The 22,057-nt window shown below is 62.3% G+C and overlaps 1 protein-coding gene across 1 annotated transcript in view; it reads left to right on the top strand.

The window, feature by feature from the left end:
- The first annotated feature begins 651 nt into the window (after positions 1-651).
- LOC133625384 (leucine-rich repeat-containing protein 14-like) overlaps positions 652-22,057 on the top strand; it is a 31,874-nt gene continuing 10,468 nt past the window's right edge. The window contains 6 exon segments of the mRNA XM_061995909.1: positions 652-773; positions 1,021-1,208; positions 2,650-2,799; positions 20,783-20,862; positions 20,946-21,082; positions 21,547-21,631. Of these exon segments, the coding sequence (XP_061851893.1) occupies positions 652-773; positions 1,021-1,208; positions 2,650-2,799; positions 20,783-20,862; positions 20,946-21,082; positions 21,547-21,631 (762 nt within the window).

Here is a 22,057-nt window from a genome sequence, read left to right as displayed (position 1 = left end):
GCCTTACTGCACACCAGATTGCCATGATGTTCTTTCTGGGCTCTGTAGAGCCTGGTAGGATCTCTCTGCCTTTCATGGTGCCTTGTGGCTTTTTCTGAGAATACTGTGCTGCAAGCCTGATTTGGGCCACAAAGCCCCATCAGTTCCCCCAAACCTCAGTGAGGATGTTGAAAATTGAATGGAGACTGTGAGACACCAATTTGCACCACAGAAACTACAATAGGGGCAAGAAACAAATGAAATGGAGACATAAAAATCTCCACTGGAGATAGCACCGAGCTGTTACAAACATTTAAAAACAGATAGTAAAAAAAAGGGTTAGCATAAAAATTGCAAATCAACAAGACAGAGAAGTTCATGGGAAAACATAAAATAGAAGAACAGCAGCCAAATGAACAATGGCATTCTAACAGAATTCTAAACTGCCCAGCCAAAGGAGCAATAGACTCTGCCCTGCAGCATGGACCTGTTCGGGCAGTGGCAGGGGCTGAGGGGGAGCTCGGGTTGGGATTTGTTTCCTTTTTCTTTTTTTTTTTTTTTTTTTTTTTTTAGATTTTTTGCTCCTTTTTTCCTACTTTGGTAGGAACTGTCCTTGTAGCGCGTGTTCTGGGGGCTGACGAGCACTAGTGGTCCTTGGAGGACTTCCGGCGCATGGAGTGCACCTGCTGGAAAACTGATAGTCGCTTCCGGGGTCTGGAGGACTTCCGCAACGTAAACCGTCACTTCCGGAGGACGGAGGGTCGCTTCCGGGCGCTAGGAGGGTCTTTCGGCCCGTAGAGTGTGACTTCCGGAGGACTGACAGTCGCTTACACGCTCCGGAGGACTTCCGGACCGTACGATAGTGGTTCGGAGGACTGAGCTATCTCTCTAAATTGTACTCAAATTCGCTCCTTTTAACCCTAAATTTACGCTCTGTCTGCTAGTGCGTATACAATTAAACCAAATGCCATTGCTAATAGAGCTGTAACCCTAATAATTTACAAAATATAGCTGAAAAGATCCCTGCTGCTGGTGTTACAGGCGCCGCTGCGCATGCGCAGCTGCAGCGCTGTCACGGGCGTCACTGCGCATGCGCGTGTCTCGGGTCGCAGGACCGCAGTTTGTCCACATGGCGGCGGTACCGAGCACCAGCTATTACCGGGCGCGGCCGTTCCGGCTCTTCGCCACGGGATGGCGCTACCGGCTATCGGCCATCGACAGGGGCTGCGGTACCGGCTCTTCGCCACGGAGCGAAGGCATCGGGTAAATTGTCAGGGTCGACGCTGCAGCGCGCGGCTGTGGAGCTGCACTAACGGGCCGTAAGGCGGGCACTCTGTCAAAGCCCTGGAGGTGGTGGGGCGGTGCATCTTCAGTTACATTACCCACAATAATTGTTAGAAGGCAAGGCAATTTTGGTAGAAAATAAGTCCCCCTGTGTTCCAGCTTGTCATGGGGTGTCAGAGGGGCCGGGGGCGGCTGGGCTTAGACTCTGACTGATATCCACATCAATCTTGACAATCGATACTGCAGGACAACTATAATCCAGTGAACAGAACACGAGTAGTCAAAAGCCAAATTACAACTAATGTTAACATACCAAAGACAGTTCTGTATACTGCAGAACTCACCGGCTGATACTAGAGCTGCCAGAATGTTCTGAACTTAGCAGCCAGCTTATTGTAAAAGGGATTCAAATTCCTGTTGTATGGAACCAAGTATATTCCCAAATGCCAATACCAAATAAAGACTCGGTAACAACAGGGCTGTTATGAAGCAGGTATTCTTTAATGTGGCGCCGGATGCTTGGAGGATCCTTCCGCCAAACGTGCGTGCGGAAAGACTGAACTATGCTTCTTTTATATGTCAAAACGTGAACATTCGACACTTTTCAAGGGGTTATTTGCTATAAACGTGCCTATTTAAACATCTTTACAGTTCATCACTTCACAGGAATTGCATCTATTTCACATTTTTGCAGTCGCTGCGGTGGTCACTTGCTTCCTCTAGGGGGTCCTTCTGATGGTCTTCCTCAGTTATCTGCTGGATGAACTCCTGGATTCTGCTCGCTTCGGCACTGGCACTCCTTTTGTTATCATCACCCGGTTATCTTTCTCTTCCCCTTGCTGGTGGCTGTCTCTGCAAAAATGCCTCGTGGTCCATCACTATTTACGACTTCTTAGATTAGGGAAGAAAGAGTTAGTTTGGAGAAGTATCTGAGGGTCAGTAGATGCATTTGTTTTTCACCTTGATTCTTCTACAGACTGAGCATATGGTTGCCATGAAAGTCAGTAGTTTTAAACATTTGTTCACTTGGTAACGCTCATTTAGCAGCTTCAATATAAATAATGAAAAAAATTAGGAGTGGCAAATGGAACAAAAGCAGGCACAGAAGGAACAAATAAAATCAGTGGATATTAGGCAAATAAAGGGAAAAGGTTACGAAATGGGATCAGAAACTAAAATGGATCTAGAAAGAAAAAAAACAAGGAAAGGCAAGGGAAAAGGAAAACAAATAGAGCAAAGACAGCAAATGGATACAAGGCAACAGACAAATTTAAAGGCAAAGATGACTAAGGAAATAATAAAAACATTGAAAATTAGAATCGGTGAACTACAATGGATACGCAGAACAGAAATCTAAGCAGCCCGGGTTCCGTTCTTTGGGAACAGAAGGCCGGGGCTTCAGCGCCGCAGCACTTCACCCTCTCGCCCAGACCCAACCGCAGGCGCTCACCCCGAGCCCGGCAGCTGGAAACGTGGCCCGAGGCACAAAGGAGATGGCAAATGGTTGTGCCTTTACGTCCGGCAGAAATGCCAGCGGTGAGTCTGCTCTGAGGCCCCGTGCCCTTTATATATAAAATAAACTGAGAGATTTGTCTATTGCAACACTTCGCACCCTTGTCTATAGTTTAAGTAATTCTTTTCAACTCCCCCTGCATAACATGCTTTAGTTTCCGTGCTTTTAGTCTGTACCACCTGTGTTGCAGTGGAGCTATGTCCCAAATAGGATAGAATGACAGAACAGAATTAGGGCCTGCGAGAATCCCTTCTCAAAAATGTCTCTGGTCACAAAGCAAATTGTTTACTGTAAGCTCCTGACAAGTTGGTTGGGGAGTCGAGTGCTGAATTACTTTATTTTCCCCACAACAATCAACAATAGAAAGTGGGAGAAGCAAAGAAAAGAATGAGAGGGAGACAAAGAGGGAAAAGGTACGATAGTCACCACCACCTCCTGTCCCGGTGCCCACACCGTGTCCCCCCACCATCCCTGTGCCCACACCATGTCCCCACACCGTCCCTGTGCCCACACCTTGTCCCACACCATCCCTGTGCCCACGCTGTGTCCCTCACCATCCCTGTGCCCACACCATGTCCCCACACCGTCCCTGTACCCACACCGTGTCCCACAACATCCTTATGCCCACACCGTGTCCCCTCATTGTCCCTGTGCCCACACCGTGTCCCCCCACCATCCCTGTGCCCACACCGTGTCCCTCACCATCCCTGTGCCCACACCGTGTCCCCACACCGTCCCTGTGCCCACACCTTGTCCCACACCATCCCTGTGCCCACGCTGTGTCCCTCACCATCCCTGTGCCCACACCATGTCCCCACAACGTCCCTGTGCCCACACCATGTCCCACACCATCCCTGTGCCCACACCGTGTCCCCTCATTGTCCCTGTGCCGACACCGTGCCCTCACCATCCCTGTGCCGACACTGTGTCCCCCTACTATCCCTGTGCCCACACCATGTGCCCTCACCATCCCTGTGACCACACCATGTCCCCTCATTGTCCCTGGGCCCACACCATGCCCTCACCATCCCTGTGACCACACCATGTCCCCTCATTGTCCCCGGGCCCACACCGTGCCCTCACCATCCCTGTGCCGACACTGTGTCCCCCTACTATCCCTGTGCCCACACCATGTGCCCTCACCATCCCTTTGCCCACACCGTGTCCCCTCACCATCCCTGTGACCACACCATGTCCCCTCATTGTCCCTGGGCCCACACCATGCCCTCACCATCCCTGTGACCACACCATGTCCCCTCATTGTCCCCGGGCCCACACCGTGCCCTCACCATCCCTGTGCCCACACTGTGTCCCCCTACTATCCCTGTGCCCACACCGTGTCCCCCAAGCATCCCTGTGCCAACACCATGTCCCACACCATCCCTGTGCCCACACTGTGTCCCCTCACCATCCCTGTGCCCACGCTGTGTACCACAACATCCTTATGCCCACAGCGTGTCCCCTCATTGTCCCTGGGCCCACACCATGTCCCCTCATCATCCCTGTGCCCACACCATGTCCCACACCATCTCTGTGCCCACTCCGTGGCCCACACCATCCCTATTCCCAGACCATGTCCCCTCATTGTCACTGTGCCCACACCATGTCCCACACCATCCCTGTGCCCCCACTGTAGCCCCCCACCATCCCTGTGCCCCCACACCATCCCTGTGCCCACACCATGTCCCACACCATCCCTGTGCCCACTCCGTGTCCCACACCATCCCTATGCCCACACCATGTCCCCTCACATTCCCTGTGCCCACACTGTGTCCCGTCACCATTCATGTGCCCACAGCGTGTCCCCTCATTGTTCCTGTAGCACACCATGTCACCTCACCATCCCTGTGCCCACACTGTGTCCCCCCACCATCCCTGTGCCCCCACACCATATCCCCTCACCATCCTTGTGCCCACACCGTGTCCCCTCATTGTCCCTGTGCCCACATTGTGTCCCACACAATCCCTGTGCCCACACCGTGTCCCCCCATCATTCCTGTGCTCACAACTGTGTCCCCACATGATCCCTGTGCCCACACCGTGTCCCACACCATCCGTGTGCCCACAGCGTGTCCACACATTGTCCCTGTGCCCACACCGTGCCCTCACCATCCCTGTGCCCACACCGTGCCCTCACCATCCCTGTGCCCACACTGTGCCCTCACCATCCCTGTGCCCACACCATGTCTCCCCATTGTCCCTGTGCTCACACCATGTCCCACACCATCCCTGTGCCCACTCCGTGTCCCACACCATCCCTATGCACACAACATGTCCCCTCACAATCCCTGTGCCCACACTGTGTCCCCCCACCATCCCTGTGCCCCCACACCATATCCCCTCACCATCCTTGTGCCCACACCGTGTCCCCTCATTGTCCCTGTGCCCACATCGTGTCCCACACAATCCCTGTGCCCACACCGTGTCCCCCCATCATTCCTGTGCTCACACTGTGTCCCCACATGATCCCTGTGTCCACACCGTGTCCCACACCATCCGTGTGCCCACAGCGTGTCCCCTCACCATCCCTGTGCCCACACTGTGCCCTCACCATCCCTGTGCCCACACCATGTCTCCCCATTGTCCCTGTGCTCACACCGTGCCCTCACCATCCCTGTGCCCACACCGTGTCCCCCCGTCGTCCCTGTGACCCCACACCAAGTCCCACACTATACCTGTACCCACACTGTGTCTCCTCACCATCCCTGTGCCCACACCATGTCCCACATCATCCCTGTGCCCACACTGTGTCCCCTCACCATCCCTATACCCACAGTTTCCCCTCACCATCCCTGTGCCCCCACACCATGTCCCCTCACCATTCCTGTGCCCACACCGTGTTCCACACCATCCCTGTGCCCACTCCCTTCACCATCCCCTTCTCCCCTCACCACCCCCGTGTCCCCTCACCATCCCCGTGTCCCCTCAACATGCCCTTATCCCCTCACCACCCCCATGTCCTCTCACCATCCCCTTGTCCCCTCACCACCCCCCTTTTCCCTGACCAGCCCCATGTCCCATCACCAACCCCTTTTCTCTTCACCACGCCCTTCTCCCCTCACCATCCCCATGTCCCCTCACCATCCCCGTGTCCCCTCCTCTCCCAGGTGTCCCCTCATCACCCCCGTGTCCACTGACCATCCCCTTTTCCCCTCACCACCCCCGTATTCCCTCACCTGCCCAATGTCCCCTCACCACCCCCTTGTCCCCTCACCCTCCCCTTCTGCACTCACCATCCCCCTTATCCCCTCACCATCCCCGTGTCCGCTCAACAAGCCCTTCTCCCCTCACCACCCCCATGTCCCCTCACCACTCCCATGTCCCTTCACCCCCCCCGTGTCCCCTTACCCCCCCCGTGTCCCCTCACCACCCCCTTCTCCCCTCACGACCCCCATGTCCCCTCACGACCCCCGTGTCCCCTAAACCCCCCGTGTCCCCTCACCAACCCCTTTTCCCCTCACAACCCCAAGTCCCCTAACCCCCCCCGTGTCCCCTCACCATCCCCGTGTCCCCTAACCACCCCCGTGTCCCCTTACCATCCCCTTCTCCCCTCACCACCCCCTTCTCCCCTCACCACACCCGTGTCCCCTCACCCCCCTCTTGTCCCCTCAACTCCCCCATGTCCCCTCACCCCCCCCGTGTACCCTCACCATCCCTGTGCCCACACTGTGCCCCTCACCATCCCTGTGCCCACACCATGCCCCACACAATCCCTGTGCCCACACCGTTTCCCCTCATTGTCCCTGTGCCCACACCGTGCCCTCACCATCACTGTGCCCACAGCGAGTCCCACACCATCATAATGCCCACACCATGTTCCCTCACCATCCCTGTGCCCACACCGTTTCCCCTCATTGTCCCTGTGCCCACACCGTGCCCTCACCATCACTGTGCCCACAGCGAGTCCCACACCATCATTATGCCCACACCATGTTCCCTCACCATCCCTGTGTCCACACTATGTCCCCTCATTGTCCCTGTGCCCACACCGTGCCCCCACCATCCCTGTGCCCACACCATGTCCCACACCATCCCTGTGCCCAAACTGTGTCCCCACACCGTCCCTTTCCTGACACCATGTCCCTTCACTATCCGTGCCCACACCATGTCTCACACCATCCCTGTGCCCACACCGTGACCCACACCATCCCTATACCCACACCGTGTCCCCTAATTGTCCCTGTGCCGACACCGAGACCCCACCATCGCTGTGCCCACACCATGTCCCCTCATTGTCCCTGTGCCCACACCATCCTTGTGCCCACACAGTGTACCCTCACAATCCCTCTGCCCACACCGTGTCCCCCCACAATTCCTGTGCCCACACTTTGTGCCCTCACCGTCCCTGTGCCCACACCATTTCCCACACCATCCCTGTGCCCCATGTCCCCTCACCACCCGCTGTGTCCCCTCACCACTCCCATGTCCCCTCGCCATCCCCATCTCCCCTCACCATCCCCATCTCCCCTCACTATCCCTGTGCCCACACTGTACCCGTCACCATCCCCTTGTCCTCTCACCATACCGTTCTCCCCTCACCACCCCCTTGTCCCCTCACCACTCCCGTGGCCCCTCACCTGCCCCATGTCCCCTCACCACCCCCTTTTCCCCTAAACCTCCCCTTCTCCCTTCATCATCCCCATCTACCCTCACCATCCCCTTCTCCCCTCACCCCCCCATGTCCCCTCACCCCCCCCATGTCCCCTCACCATCCCCTTTTCCCCTCACCACCCCCGTGTCCCCTCACCACCCCCGTATCCCCTCACCAGCCGCATGTCCCCTCACCCCCCCCCGTGTACCCTCACCATCCCTGTGCTCACACTGTGCCCCTCACCACCCCCTTCTCCCGTCACCAGCACCTTCTACCCTCACCAGCCCGTTCTCCCCTCACCACCCCCGTGTCCCCTCACCAGACCCTTGTCCCCTCACCATCCCTGTGTCCCCTCACCACCCCCGTGTACCCTCACCATCCCCTTCTCCCCCACCATCCCTGTGCCCACACCGTGCCCCTCACCATCCCCTTTTCCCCTCACCAGCCCCGTGTCCCCTCACCATCCCCTTCTCCCCTCACCAGCCCCGTGTCCCCTCACCATCCCCTTCTCCCCCCACCATCCCCTTCTCCCCTCACCACCCCCATGTGCCCTCACGCCCCCGTCCCCTCACCTGCCCCATGTCCCCTCACCTGCCCCATGTCCACTCACCACCCCCTTGTACCCTCACCCTCCCCTTCTCCCCTCACCATCCCTGTGTCCCCTCACCAGCCCATGTCCCCTCACCCCCCCCGTGTCATCTCACCACCCCCTTTTCCCGTCACCATCCCCGTGTCCCCCCCCCATCGTGTCCGTAGCCCCCCGTCGCCCTCCATCATGCCATGCCAATGCCCTCAGACAATCCTGAAGCTGCTGGTGACGGGCTGGGCGCCCTCTCGCACGCGGGTGCTGATGCCCATCCTGCAGTACCCGCTGTACTCGGCCACCATCGCCGAGCTGGGGGCCGTGCAGCTCGGCTACTACCTGGACGACGAACGGTGCTGGGCACTGGCGCTGAGTGAGCTGTGGCGGGCGCTGGCCGAGGGCCGCCGGCACTGCTGCCCACGGGTGCTGTGCATCATCAACCCTGGCAACCCCACCGGTACCCTGCGGCACCAAGGGCTGGGATGGGACCCCAGGGGTGGGACGGGACCCCAGGGGGGGGATGGGATGGGACTGGATAGGACCCCAGTGTTGGGATGGGATGGGACTCCAGGGGTGGGATGGGATGGGATGAGATGGGACTCCAGGGGTGGGATGGGATGGGATGGGACCCCAGGGTTGGGATTGGATGGGACTGGATAGGACCCCAGGGTTGGGATGGGACCCCAGGGGTGGGATGGGATGGGATGAGATGGGACTCCAGGGGTAGGATGAGTCGGGACTCCAGGGGTGGGATGGGATAGGACCCCAGGGATGGGATGGGATGGGATGGGATGGTACTGGATGGGACACCAGGGTTGGAATGGGATGGGACCCCAGGGGTGGAATGCGATGGGACCCCAGGGGTGGAATGGGATAGAACTGGATGGGACCCCAGGGGTGGGAAGGATGGGTCCCAAGAGGTGGGATGGGATTGGATGGGTTGGGATGGGACCCCAGGGGTGGGATGAGTTCCCAGGGGTGGGATGGGATGGGACCCCAGGGTTGGGATGGGACCCCAGGGTTGGGATGGGACCCTGAGGTTGGCATCGGACCCCAGGGATGGGACTTCAGGGGTGGGATGGGATAGGATGGGACCCCAGGGGTGGGATGGGATAGGATTGGATGGGACCCCAGGGGTGGGATGGGATAGGACCCCAGGGATGGGATGGGATGGGACCCCAGGGGTGGGATGAGTGTTCAGGGGTGGGATGGGACCCCAGGAGTGGGATGGGACTCCAGGGGTGGGATGGAATGGGATCCCAGGGGTGGGATGGGACCACAGGGGTGCGATGGGACCACAGGGGTGCGATGGGACCACAGGGGTGGCATGGGATGGGACCCTGAGGGTGGGATGGGACCTTAGGGCTGGGATGGGACTGGATGGGACACCAGGGTTGGATGGGATGGGACCCCAGGGGTGGGATGAGTCCTCAGGGGGTGATGGGATGGGACCCCAGGGGTGGGATGGGACCCCAGGGGTGGGATGGGATGCGACTGGATGGGACCCCAGGGTTGGGATGGGACCCCAGGGGTGGGATGGGACTGGATTAGACCCCAGGGTTGGGATGGGTCCCCAGGGGTGGGATGGGATGGGATGGGAACCCAGGTGTGGGATGGGTACCCAGGGGTGGGATGGGATGGGACCCCAGGGGTGGGATGGAATGGGATGGGATGGGACTGGATGGGACCCTAGGGTTGGGATGGGACCTTAGGGGTGGGACCTCAGGGGTGGGATGGGATAGGACTGGGATGGGACTCCAGGGGTGGGATGAGACTGGGATTCGACCCCAGGGGTGGGATGGGATGGGACCCCAGGGGTGGGATGGGACGGGACCCCAGGGGTGGGATGAGTCCTCAGGGGGTGATGGGATGGGACCCCAGGGGTGGGATGGGACCGCAGGGGTGGGATGGGATGGCACCCCAGGGGTGGGATGAGTCTTCAGGGGTGGAATGGAATGGGACCCCAGGGGTGGGATGGGATGGGACCCCAGGGGTGGGATGGGACTGGATTGGACCCCAGGGTTGGGATGGGTCCCCAGGGGTGGGATGGGATGGGATCACAGGGGTGGGATGGGACCCCAGGGGTGGGATGGGATGGCACCCCAGGGGTGGGATGGGATGGGATGGGACTGGATGGGACCCTAGGGTTGGGATGGGACCTTAGCGGTGGGACGGGATAGGACTGGGATGGGACTCCAGGGGTGGGATGAGACTGGGATGGGACCCCAGGCGTGGGATGCGACCCCAGGGGTGGGACCCCAAGGGTGGGATGGGACCCTGAGGTTGGAATGGTACCCCAGGGACTTGACTTCAAAGGTGGGATGGGACCCCAGGGGTGGGATGGGACCCCAGGGGTGGGATGGGATGGGATGAGATGGGACTCCGGGGGTGGGATGAGTCCCCAGGGGTGGGATGGGATGGGACCCCAGGAGTGGGATGGGACTGGATGGGTCCCCAGGGGTGGGATGGGATGGGATCCCAGGGTTGGGATGGGACCCCAGGGATGGGACTTCAGGGATGGGATGGGATGGGACTCTAAGGGTGGGCTGGGATGGGATGGGACTGGATGGGACCCCAGAGTTGGGATGGGATGGGACCCCAGGGGTGGAATGAGTCTTCAGGGATGGGATGGGACCCCAGGAGTGGGATGGAATTCCAGGGGAGGGATGGAATGGGATCCCAGGGGTGGGATGGGACTGGATGGGACCCCAGGGGTGGGATGGGATGATACCCCAGGGGTGGGATGGGATGATACCCCAGGGGTGGGATCCCAGGGGTGGGATGGGATGGGACCCCAGGGTTGGGATGGGATGGAATGGGATGGTATAAGACTGGGATGGGACTCCAGGGGTGGGATGAGACTAGGATGGGACCCCAAGGGTGGGATGCGACCACAGGGGTGGGATGGGATAGGACCCCAAGGGTGGGATGGGATGGGACTGGATGGGACCCCAGGGTTGGCATGGGATGGGAACCCAGGGGTGGGATGAGTCCCCAGGGGTGCGATGGGATGGGACCGCAGTGGTATGGTGGGATGGGATGGGAACCCAGGGGTGGGATGAGTCTTCAGGGGTGGGATGGGATGGGACCTCAGGGGTGGGATGGGACCTCAGGGGTGGGATGGGACCCCAGGGGTGGGATGGGATGGAATGGGACCCCAGGGGTGGGATGAGTCCCCAGGGGTGGGATGGGACCCCAGTGGTGGGATGGGACTGGATGCGACCCCAGGGCTGGGATGGGTCCCTAGGGGTGGGATGGGTCCCTAGGGGTGGGATGGGACCCCAGGGGTGGGATGGAATGGGATGGGATGGGACTGGATCGGACCCCAGGGTTGGGATGGGATAGGACCCCAGGGGTGGGACCTCAGGGGTGGGATGGGATAGGACTGGGATGGGACTCCAGGGGTGGGATGAGACTGGGATGGGACCCTCATTGTTCCTGTGCCCACATCATGTCCCCTCACCATCCCTGTGCCCACATTGCCTCCCCTTATTTTCCCTGTGCGCATACTGTGCCCCTCACCATCCCTGTGCCCACACTGCGTCTCACACCATCCCTGTGCCCACAGCGTGTCCCCTCATTGTCCCTGTGCCCACAGTGTGCCCTCACCATCCCTGTGCCCGCACCGTATCCCACACCATCCTTGTGACCACATCGTGTCCCACACCATCCCTGTGCCCACACCATGTCCCACACCATCCCTGTGCCCACACTATGTCCCCTCACCATCCCTGTACCCACACCATGTCCCACACCATCCCTATGACCACACTGTGCCCCTCCCAATCCCTGTGCCCACACTGTGTCCCCCACCATCCCTGAGCCCCGACACCATGTCCCCTCACCATCCCTGTACCCACACCGTGTCCCCTCATTGTCCCTGTGCCCACACCGTGTCCCCCCACCTTACCTATGCCCACACTGTGTCCCCTCACTATCAATGTGCCCACACCATGTCCCATAACATCCCTGTGCCGACACCATGTCCCTCACCGTCCCTATGCCCACACAATGTCCCCTCATTGTCCATGTACAAACAGTGTCCCACACCATCCCTGTGCCCACACCGTGCTCCACACCATCCCTGTGCCCACACCGTGCTCCACACCATCCCTGTGCCCACACAATGACCCCTCATTGTCCATGTACAGTGTCCCACACCATCCCTGTGCCCATACCATGTCCCCTCACCATCCCCGTGTCCCATCACCACCCCCGTGTCCCCGCACCTGCCCCGCGCCCCGTCACCACCCCCTTGTCCCCTCAGCACCCCCTTGTCCCCTCACCATCCCCATCTCCCCTCACCACCCGCTGTGTCCCCTCACCAGTCCCATGTCCCCTCGTCATCCCCATCTCCCCTCACCATCCCCATCTCCCCTCGCCATCTCCCCTCACCATCCCTGTGCCCACACTGTACCCGTCACCATCCCCTTGTCCCCTCACCATCCCCGTGTCCATTCACCATACCGTTCTCCCCTCACCACTCCCTTGTCCCCTCACCATCCCAGTGTCCCCTCACCAGCCCCGTGGCCCCTCACCTGCCCCATGTCCCCTCACCACCCCCTTTTCCCCTCAACCTCCCCTTCTCCCCTCACCATCCCCGTGTCCCCTCACCCCACCCGTGTCCCCTCACCAGCCCCGTGACCCCTCACGACCCCCGTGTCCCCTCACCTGCCCAATGTCCCCTCACCAACCCCTTGTACCCTGACCCGCCCGTGTCCCCTCACCCCCCCCGCGTCCCCTCACCACCCCCGTGTCCCCTCACCACCCCCGTATCCCCTCACCACCCCCGTATCCCCTCACCAGCCACATGTCCCCTCACCCCCCCCGTGTACCATCACCATCCCTGTGCTCACACTGTGCCCTTCACCACCCCCTTCTCCCGTCACCACCCCCTTCTCCCGTCACCACCCCCTTCTCCCCTCACCATCCTCGTGTCCCCCCCCATCGTGTCCGCAGCCCCCCGTCGCCCTCCATCATGCCATGCCAATGCCCTCAGACAATCCTGAAGCTGCTGGTGACGGGCTGGGCGCCCTCTCGCACGCGGGTGCTGATGCCCATCCTGCAGTACCCGCTGTACTCGGCCACCATCGCCGAGCTGGGGGCCGTGCAGCTCGGCTACTACCTGGACGACGAACGGTGCTGGGCACTGGCGCTGAGTGAGCTGCGGCGGGCGCTGGCCGAGGGCCGCCGGCACTGCTGCACACGGGTGCTGTGCATCATCAACCCTGGCAACCCCACCGGTACCCTGAGGCACCAAGGGCTGGGACGGGACCCCAGAGATGGGATGGGACCCCAGAGGTTGGATGGGACCCCAGGGATAGGACTTCAGGGGTGGGATGGGTCTCCAGGGTTGGGATGGGACCCCAGGGGTGGGATGGGATGGGACACCAGGGGTGTGATGGCATGGGACCCCAGGGGTTGGATGGGACCCCAGGGATAGGACTTCAGGGGTGGGATGGGTCTCCAGGGTTGGGATGGGATGGGACCCCAGGGGTGGGATGGGATGGGACACCAGGGGTGTGATGGCATGGGACTGGATGGGACCCTAGGGGTGGGATGGGATGTGATGGGACCCCAGGGGTGGGATGGGATGAGTCCCCAGGGGTGGGATGGGACCCCAGGGGTGGGATGGGATGGGACGCCAGGGGTGGAATGGGATGGGATTGGATGGGACTGGATGGGACCCCAGGGTTGGGATGGGACCCCAGATGTGGGATGGGACCCCAGAGGTGGGATGGGAAGGAATGGGATAGGACCTCAGGGGTGGGATGGGATGGGACTGGATGGGACCCCAGGGTTGGGATGGGATGGGACCCCAGGGGTGAGATGGGATGGGATGGGACTGGCTGGGACCCCAGGGTTGGGATGGGATGGGACCCCAGGGGTGGGATGGGATGTGATGGGACCCCAGGGGTGGGATGAGTCCCCAGGGGTGGGATGGAATGGGATCCCAGGGGTGGGATGGGACTGGATGGGACCCCAGGGGTGGGATGGGACCTCAGGGGTGGGACCCCAGGGGTGGGATGGGACTCCAGGATTGGGATGGGACCCCAGGGGTGGGAAGGGACCCCAGGGGTGGGACCCAGGGTTGGGATGGGATGGGACCCCATGGGGTGGGATGGGACCCCAGGGTTGGGATGGGATGGGACCCCAGGGGTAGGATGGGACCCTGAGGTTGGGATGGGACCCCAGGGATGGGACTTCAGGGTTGGGATGGGACCCCAGGGGTCGGAAGGGACCCCAGGGGTGGGACCCAGGGTTGGGATGGGATGGGACCCCAGGGGTGGGATGGGACCTCAGGGGTGGGATGGGACCCCAGGGGTGGGACCTCAGGAGTGGGATGGGATAGGACTGGGATGGGAATCCAGGGGTGGGATGAGACTGGGATGGGACCCCAGGGTTGGGATGCGACCCCAGGGGTGGGATGGGACCCTGAGGTTGGGATGTGACCCCAGGGATAGGACTTCAGGGGTGGGATGGGTCTCCAGGGTTGGGATGGGATGGGACCCCAGGGGTGGGATGGGATGGGACACCAGGGGTGGGATGGGATGGGACTGGATGGGACCCTAGCGGTGGGATGGGATGTGGTGGGAACCCAGGGGTGGGATGGGATGAGTCCCCAGGGGTGGGATGGGACTGGATGGGACCCCAGGGGTGGGATGGGACCCCAGGGGTGGGATGGGATGGGATGGGATGGGACTGGATGGGACCCCAGGGTTGGGATGGGACCCCAGAGGTGGGATGAATCCCCAGTGGTGGGATGGGAAGGGATGGGATGGGACCCCAGGGGTGGGATGGAACCTCAGGGGTGGGATGGGATGGGACTGGCTGGGACCCCAGGGTTGGGATGGGATGGGACCCCAGGGGTGAGATGGGATGGGATGGGACTGGCTGGGACCCCAGGGTTGGGATGGGATGGGACCCTAGGGGTGGGATGAGTCTTCAGGGATGGGATGGGATGGGACCGCAGGGGTGGGATGGGACCCCAGGGGTGGGATGGGAGGGGACCCCAGGGGTGGGATGGGAGGGGACTGGATGGGAAACCACGGGTGGGATGGGATGAGTCCCCAGGGGTGGGATGGGATGGGACCACAGGGGTGGGATGAGACCCCAGGGGTGGGATGAGTCTTCAGGGATGGGATGGGATGGGACCGCAGGGGTGGGATGGGACCCCAGGGGTGGGATGGGAGGGGACCCCAGGGGTGGGATGGGAGGGGACTGGATGGGAAACCAGGGGTGGGATGGGATGGGACCCTAGGGGTGGGATGGGATGTGATGGGACCCCAGGGCTGGGATGAGTCCCCAGGGGTGGGATGGGATGGGACCCCAGGAGTGGGATGAGATGTGATGGGACCCCAGGGGTGGGATGGCATGGGACTGGATGGGACCCCAGGGTTGGGATGAGTCCCCAGGGGTGGGATGGGATGGGGCCCCAGGGGTGGGATGGGATGGGACCCCAGGGGTGAGATGGGATGGGATGGGACTGGCTGGGACCCCAGGGTTGGGATGGGATGGGACCCTAGGGGTGGGATGGGATGGGACCCCAGGGGTGGGATGGGATGGGACTGGATGGGACCCCAGGGGTGAGATGGGATGGTATCCTAGGGGTGGGATGGGATGTGATGGGACCCCAGGAGTGGGATGAGACCCCAGGCGTGGGATGGGATGGGACCCCAGGGGTGGGATGGGATGGGATTGGATGGGACCCCAGAGTTGGGATGGGACCCCAGGGGTGGGATGGGAGGGGACCCTAGGGGTGGGATGGGATCGATGGCATGGGATCCCAGGGGTGGGATGGGACCCCAGGGTTGGGATGGGACCCCAGGGGTGGGATGGCATAGGACTAGATGGGACCCCAGGGTTGGGATGGGACCCCATGGGTGGGATGAGATGGGATGGGATGGGACCCCAGGGGTGGGATGTGATGGGACCCCAGGGGTGGGATGAGTCCCCAGGAGTGGGATGGAATGGGACCCCAGGGGTGGGATGGAATGGGATCCCAGGGGTGGGATGGAATGGGATCCCAGGGGTGGGATGGGACTGGATGGGACCCCAGGGGTGGGATGGGACCACAGGGGTGGGATGAGACTGGATGGGATACCAGGGGTGGGATGGGATGGAACCCCAGGGGTGGGATGGATCCCTAGGCGTGGGAGGAGTACCCAGGGGTGGGATGGGATGGGACCTCAGGGGTGGGATGGGACCCCAGGGGTGGGATGGGACCCCAGGGGTGGGATGAGATGGGATGGGATGGGACCTCAGGGGTGGGACTGGATGGTACCCCAGGAGTGGGATGGGACTGGATGGGACTCCAGGGGTGGGATGGCATGGAATGGGATGGGACCGCAGGGGTGGTATGAGTCCCCAGGGGTGGGATAGGATGGCACCCCAGGGTTGGGATGGGACACCAGGGGTGGGATGGGACCCCAGGGGTGGGATGGAATGGGATTGGATGGGACCCCAGGGTTTGGATGGGACCCCAGGGGTGGAATCCCAGGGGTGGGATGGGACCCTGAGGTTGGGATGGGACCCCAGAGATGGGACTCCAGGGTTGGGATGGGATGGGACCCCAGGGTTGGGATGGGACCCCTGGGGTGGGATGGGACCCCTGGGGTGGGATGGGATGGGACTGGCTGGGACCCCAGGGGTGGGATGGGATGAGTCCCCAGGGGTGGGATGGGATGGGACCACAGGGGTGGGATGAGACCCCAGGGGTGGGATGAGTCTTCAGGGATGGGATGGGATGGGACCGCAGGGGTGGGATGGGACCCCAGGGGTGGGATGGGAGGGGACCCCAGGGGTGGGATGGGAGGGGACTGGATGGGAAACCAGGGGTGGGATGGGATGGGACGGGACTGGTTGGGACCCCAGGGGTGGGATGGGATGGGAACCCAGGGATGGGATGGGACCCCAGGGGTGGGATGGGATGGGACCCCAGGGGTGGGATGGGATGGGAACCCAGGGATGGGATGGGACCCCAGGGGTGGGATGGGACCCCAGGGGTGGGATGGGACTCCAGGGGTCGGATGGTTGGGACCCCAGGGGTGGGATGGGATGAGTCCCCAGGGGTGGGATGGGATGGGACCCCAGGGGTGGGATGGGACCCGTGGGATGGGATGGGACCACAGGGGTGGGATGAGACCCCAGGGGTGGGATGAGACCCCAGGGATGGGATGGGATGGGACCGCAGGGGTGGGATGGGACCCCAGGGGTGGGATGGGAGGGGACCCCAGGGGTGGGATGGGAGGGGACCCTAGGGGTGGGATGGGATGTGATGGGACCCCAGGGCTGGGATGAGTCCCCAGGGGTGGGATGGGATGGGACCCCAGGAGTGGGATGAGATGTGATGGGACCCCAGGGGTGGGATGGCATGGGACTGGATGGGACCCCAGGGTTGGGATGAGTCCCCAGGGGTGGGATGGGATGGGGCCCCAGGGGTGGGATGGGGCGCCAGGGGTGGGATGGGGCGCCAGGGGTGGGATGGGATGGGACAGGATGGGATGGGACCCCAGGGGTGGGATGAGTTCCCAGGGGTGGGATGGGACCCCAGGGGTGGGATGGGATGGGACCCCAGGGGTGGGATGGGACCCCAGGGGTGGGGTGGGATGGGACCCCAGGGTTGGGATGGGTCCGTAGGGGTGGGATGGGACTCCAGGGGTCGGATGGAATGGGATGGTACTGGATTGGACCCCAGGGTTGGGATGGCATGGGAACCCAGGGGTGGGATTGGATGGGATAGGACCCCAGGGTTGGGATGAGTCCCCAGGGGTGGGATGGGATGGGGCCCCAGGGGTGGGATGGGGCGCCAGGGGTGGGATGGGACGGGACAGGATGGGATGGGACCCCAGGGGTGGGATGAGTCCCCAGGGGTGGGATGGGACCCCAGGGGTGGGATGGGACGGGACCCTAGGGATGGGATGGGGCCTCAGGGGTGGGATGGGGCCCGAGGGGTGGGATGGGATGGGACCCCAGGTTTGGGATGGGATGGGACTGGTTGGGACCCCAGGGGTGGGATGGGATGGGAACCCAGGGATGGGATGGGACCCCAGGGGTGGGATGGGTCCGTAGGGGTGGAATGGGACTCCAGGGGTCGGATGGAATGGGACCCCAGGGGTGGGATGGGATGGGACCCCAGGGGTGGGATGGGATGGGATGGGACTGGCTGAGACCCCAGGGGTGGGATGGGATGAGTCCCCAGGGGTGGGATGGGATGGGACCCCAGGGGTGGGATGGGACCACAGGGGTGGGATGAGACCCCAGGGGTGGGATGAGTCTTCAGGGATGGGATGGGATGGGACCGCAGGGGTGGGATGGGACCCCAGGGGTGGGATGGGAGGGGACCCCAGGGGTGGGATGGGATGTGATGGGACCCCAGGGCTGGGATGAGTCCCCAGGGGTGGGATGGGATGGGACCCCAGGAGTGGGATGAGATGTGATGGGACCCCAGGGGTGGGATGGCATGGGACTGGATGGGACCCCAGGGTTGGGATGAGTCCCCAGGGGTGGGATGGGGCCCCAGGGGTGGGATGGGGCGCCAGGGGTGGGATGGGGCGCCAGGGGTGGGATGGGGCACCAGGGGTGGGATGGGATGGGACAGGATGGGATGGGACCCCAGGGGTGGGATGAGGTCCCAGGGGTGGGATGGGATAGGAACCCAGGGATGGGATGGGACCCCAGGGGTGGGGTGGGATGGGACCCCAGGGTTGGGGTGGGTCCGTAGGGGTGGGATGGGACTCCAGGGGTCGGATGGAATGGGATGGTACTGGATTGGACCCCAGGGTTGGGATGGCATGGGAACCCAGGGGTGGGATTGGATGGGATAGGACCCCAGGGTTGGGATGAGTCCCCAGGGGTGGGATGGGATGGGGCCCCAGGGGTGGGATGGGGCGCCAGGGGTGGGATGGGACGGGACAGGATGGGATGGGACCCCAGGGGTGGGATGAGTCCCCAGGGGTGGGATGGGACGGGACCCTAGGGATGGGATGGGGCCTCAGGGGTGGGATGGGGCCCGAGGGGTGGGATGGGATGGGACCCCAGGTTTGGGATGGGATGGGACTGGTTGGGACCCCAGGGGTGGGATGGGATGGGAACCCAGGGATGGGATGGGACCCCAGGGGTGGGATGGGTCCGTAGGGGTGGAATGGGACTCCAGGGGTCGGATGGAATGGGATGGGATGGTACTGGATTGGACCCCAGGGTTGGGATGGCATGGGAACCCAGGGGTGGGATTGGATGGGATAGGACCCCAGGGGTGGGATGAGTCCCCAAGGGTGGGATGGGATGGGACCCCAGGGGTGGGATGGGACCCCAGGGGTGGGGTGGGACGGGACCCCAGGGCTGGGATGGGACCCCAGGGGTGGGACCTCAGGGGTGGGATGGGATAGGACTGGGATGGGACTCCAGGGGTGGGATGACACTGGGATGGGACCCCAGGGGTGGGATGTGACCACAGGGGTGGGACCCCAGGGGTGGGATGGGACCCTGAGGTTTGGATGGGACCCCAAGGATTGGAGTTCAGGGGTGGGATGGGACCCCAGGATTGGGATGGGACTGGATGGGATCCCAGGGGTGGGATGGGATGGCATGCGACCCCAGTGGTGGGATGAGTCCCCAGGGGTGGGATGGGATGGGACCCCAGGGGTGGGATGGGATGGGACAGGATGGGATGGGAGCCCAGGGGTGGGATGGGGCCCCAGGGGTGGGATGGGATGGGGCCCCAGGGGTGGGATGGGATGGGGCCCCAGGGGTGGGATGGGATGGGACTGGTTGGGACCCCAGGGGTGGGATGGGATGGGACCCCAGGGGTGGGATGAGTCTCCAGAGGTGGGATGGGATGGGACCCCAGGTGTGGGGTGGGTCCCCAGGTGTGGGGTGGGATGGAACCCCAGGGGTGGGGAGGGACTGGATGGGACCCCAGGGGTGGGGAGGGACTGGATGGGACCCCAGGGGTCGGATGGGGTGGGACTGGATGGGACCCCAGGGTTGGGATGGGATCCCAGGGGTGGGACCTCAGGGGTCGGATGGTATAGGACTGGGATGGGACTCCAGGGGTGGGATGAGACTGGGATGGGACCCCAGGAGTCGGATGGGACCCTGAAGTTGGGATGGGACCCCAGGGATGGGACTTCAGGGGTGGGATGGGATGGGACCCCAGGGGTGGGATGGGACCCCAGGGGTGGGATATCAGGGTTGGGATGGGATCCTGGGACTGGGATGGGATCCTGGGACTGGGATGGGACCCTGGGGATAGGACCCTGGGGCTGGGATGGGACCCTGAGGTTGGGATGGGACTTCTGGTACCAGGGCTGTGAGCTCCCAGTGCCCTCCCAGTCCCTTTCTGAGACCCCCAGTGCTTTACTGGTCCTACTAAGACCTCCAAAACATACCCAAGAACTGGGTTGAGACCCTCCAAAAGCCATAGGAAGTGGGACTGAGTCCCCTCAAATCCATTAGGAGTGGGGTGAAGGCCCCAAAACCCATCAGGAGCAGGGGCTAAGCCCCCCCAAACCCATCAGGAGTGGGGATGACTCTCCTCCCAAATCTATAGGGAGGCAGGTTGGGTCCCCCAAACCTATCAGGAGAGGGGGTCTAAGCCCCCCCATACCCATGGGAAACTAGACTGACTCCCCTAAAACCCATCAGGAGTGGGGCTGAGCCCATACCCCAAACCCATAGGGAGCAAGACTGGGCCCCCAAACCTATCAGGAAAAGGGATTGAGCCCCCCAAAACCCATCAGGAGCAGGACTGGGCCCCCCAAACCCATGGTGGGAGTGGGACTGGACCCCCCCACTCCACTATGCCAACCTCCCCCCTTCTCCCCCCTCCCAGGGCAGGTCCAGAGCCGTCAGTGCATTGAGGACGTCATCAAATTCGCCTTCGAGGAGAGGCTCTTCCTCATGGCTGACGAGGTGAGTGGGACCCTCAGACTCGGGGGGTATGTGAGGTGGACCCCAACATCTAGGTAACCCCACCAGTTTCCCCCCTCCTCCAGGTGTACCAGGACAACATGTATGCTGAGGGTTCGGCCTTCCACTCCTTCAGGAAGGTGCTGACAGAGATGGGGCCGCCCTACCTGGACTCGGTGGAACTCACCTCCTTCCACTCCATCTCCAAAGGCTTCACGGGCGAGTGAGTGACCTCCCACGGCAACCCCCACCCCGAGGTGGCCACCACAGGTCCTGGGGAGCCACAGAGTGGGGATGAGGATGGTGGAACCCCATGGGCCTCAAGGGTGGTGATGGAAAGAGGCTGGAGGTCCCGTGGGGTCGGGATGGTGATGCCATGGTCCTCTGGAGCCCATGGGGTAGGGATGGTGATGCCATGGTTCAATGGGTCCCATGGGGTGGGGATGGTGATGCCATGGTCCTCTGGAGCCTGTGGGATGGGGATGCCATGGTTCTCTGGAGCCCATAAGGTGGGGATGGTGATACCATGGTCCTCTGGAGCCTATGGGATGGGGATGGTGATGCACAAAGAGGCCCCGTGGGGATGTTTATTAGGGTGGTTCTGACGACAGGGAGCCTCCAGGGGCATCTGATGTCAGAGGGTCCTGGTGCCAGGGGGGAAACTCCTCACCTTGTCCCCCTTAAAAGCCCCTCATGGCTCGGGGTGGACAGTGTAGACCTCGACCTCACAGAGAGTGAACTGCTCCTCCCGGCCCGGGATGGTGACGGTGATGTAGCGGCCGCGGAGGCCGTGGCAGCAGATGGTGCTGAGCGACCCAGGACTGGCATCTGTGATGATGCCACAGCTGCAGGGAGCAAACCACAGAATCATTTGGGTTAGAAAAGCCCTTTGAGCTGCTGGAGCCCAGCCCTGAGCCCTCACCCTGCCACGGCCACCACTGACCCACAGCCCTCAGCACCTCAGCTCCAGGGCTTTGGGGTCCTTCCAGGGCTGGGCACTCCCCCAGCTCCCTGGGCAGCCTGGCACAGCGGCTGACACCCCTCTCAGGGAAACAGTTCTGCCTCAGCTCCAGCCTCAACCTCCCCTGGGGCACCCTGAGCCCCTTTCCTCTTGGCCCGTCACTCACTAGCTGGGAGCAGAGACCGACCTCCAGCTCACTGCAGCCTCCTGGCAGAGATTTCACCACCAAAACCCCAA

Source organism: Colius striatus, chromosome 4, assembly GCF_028858725.1.
Source record: "Colius striatus isolate bColStr4 chromosome 4, bColStr4.1.hap1, whole genome shotgun sequence".
NCBI classification, from domain to species: Eukaryota; Metazoa; Chordata; class Aves; order Coliiformes; family Coliidae; genus Colius; species Colius striatus.
This window is presented reverse-complemented; position numbering and strand designations above follow the sequence as displayed.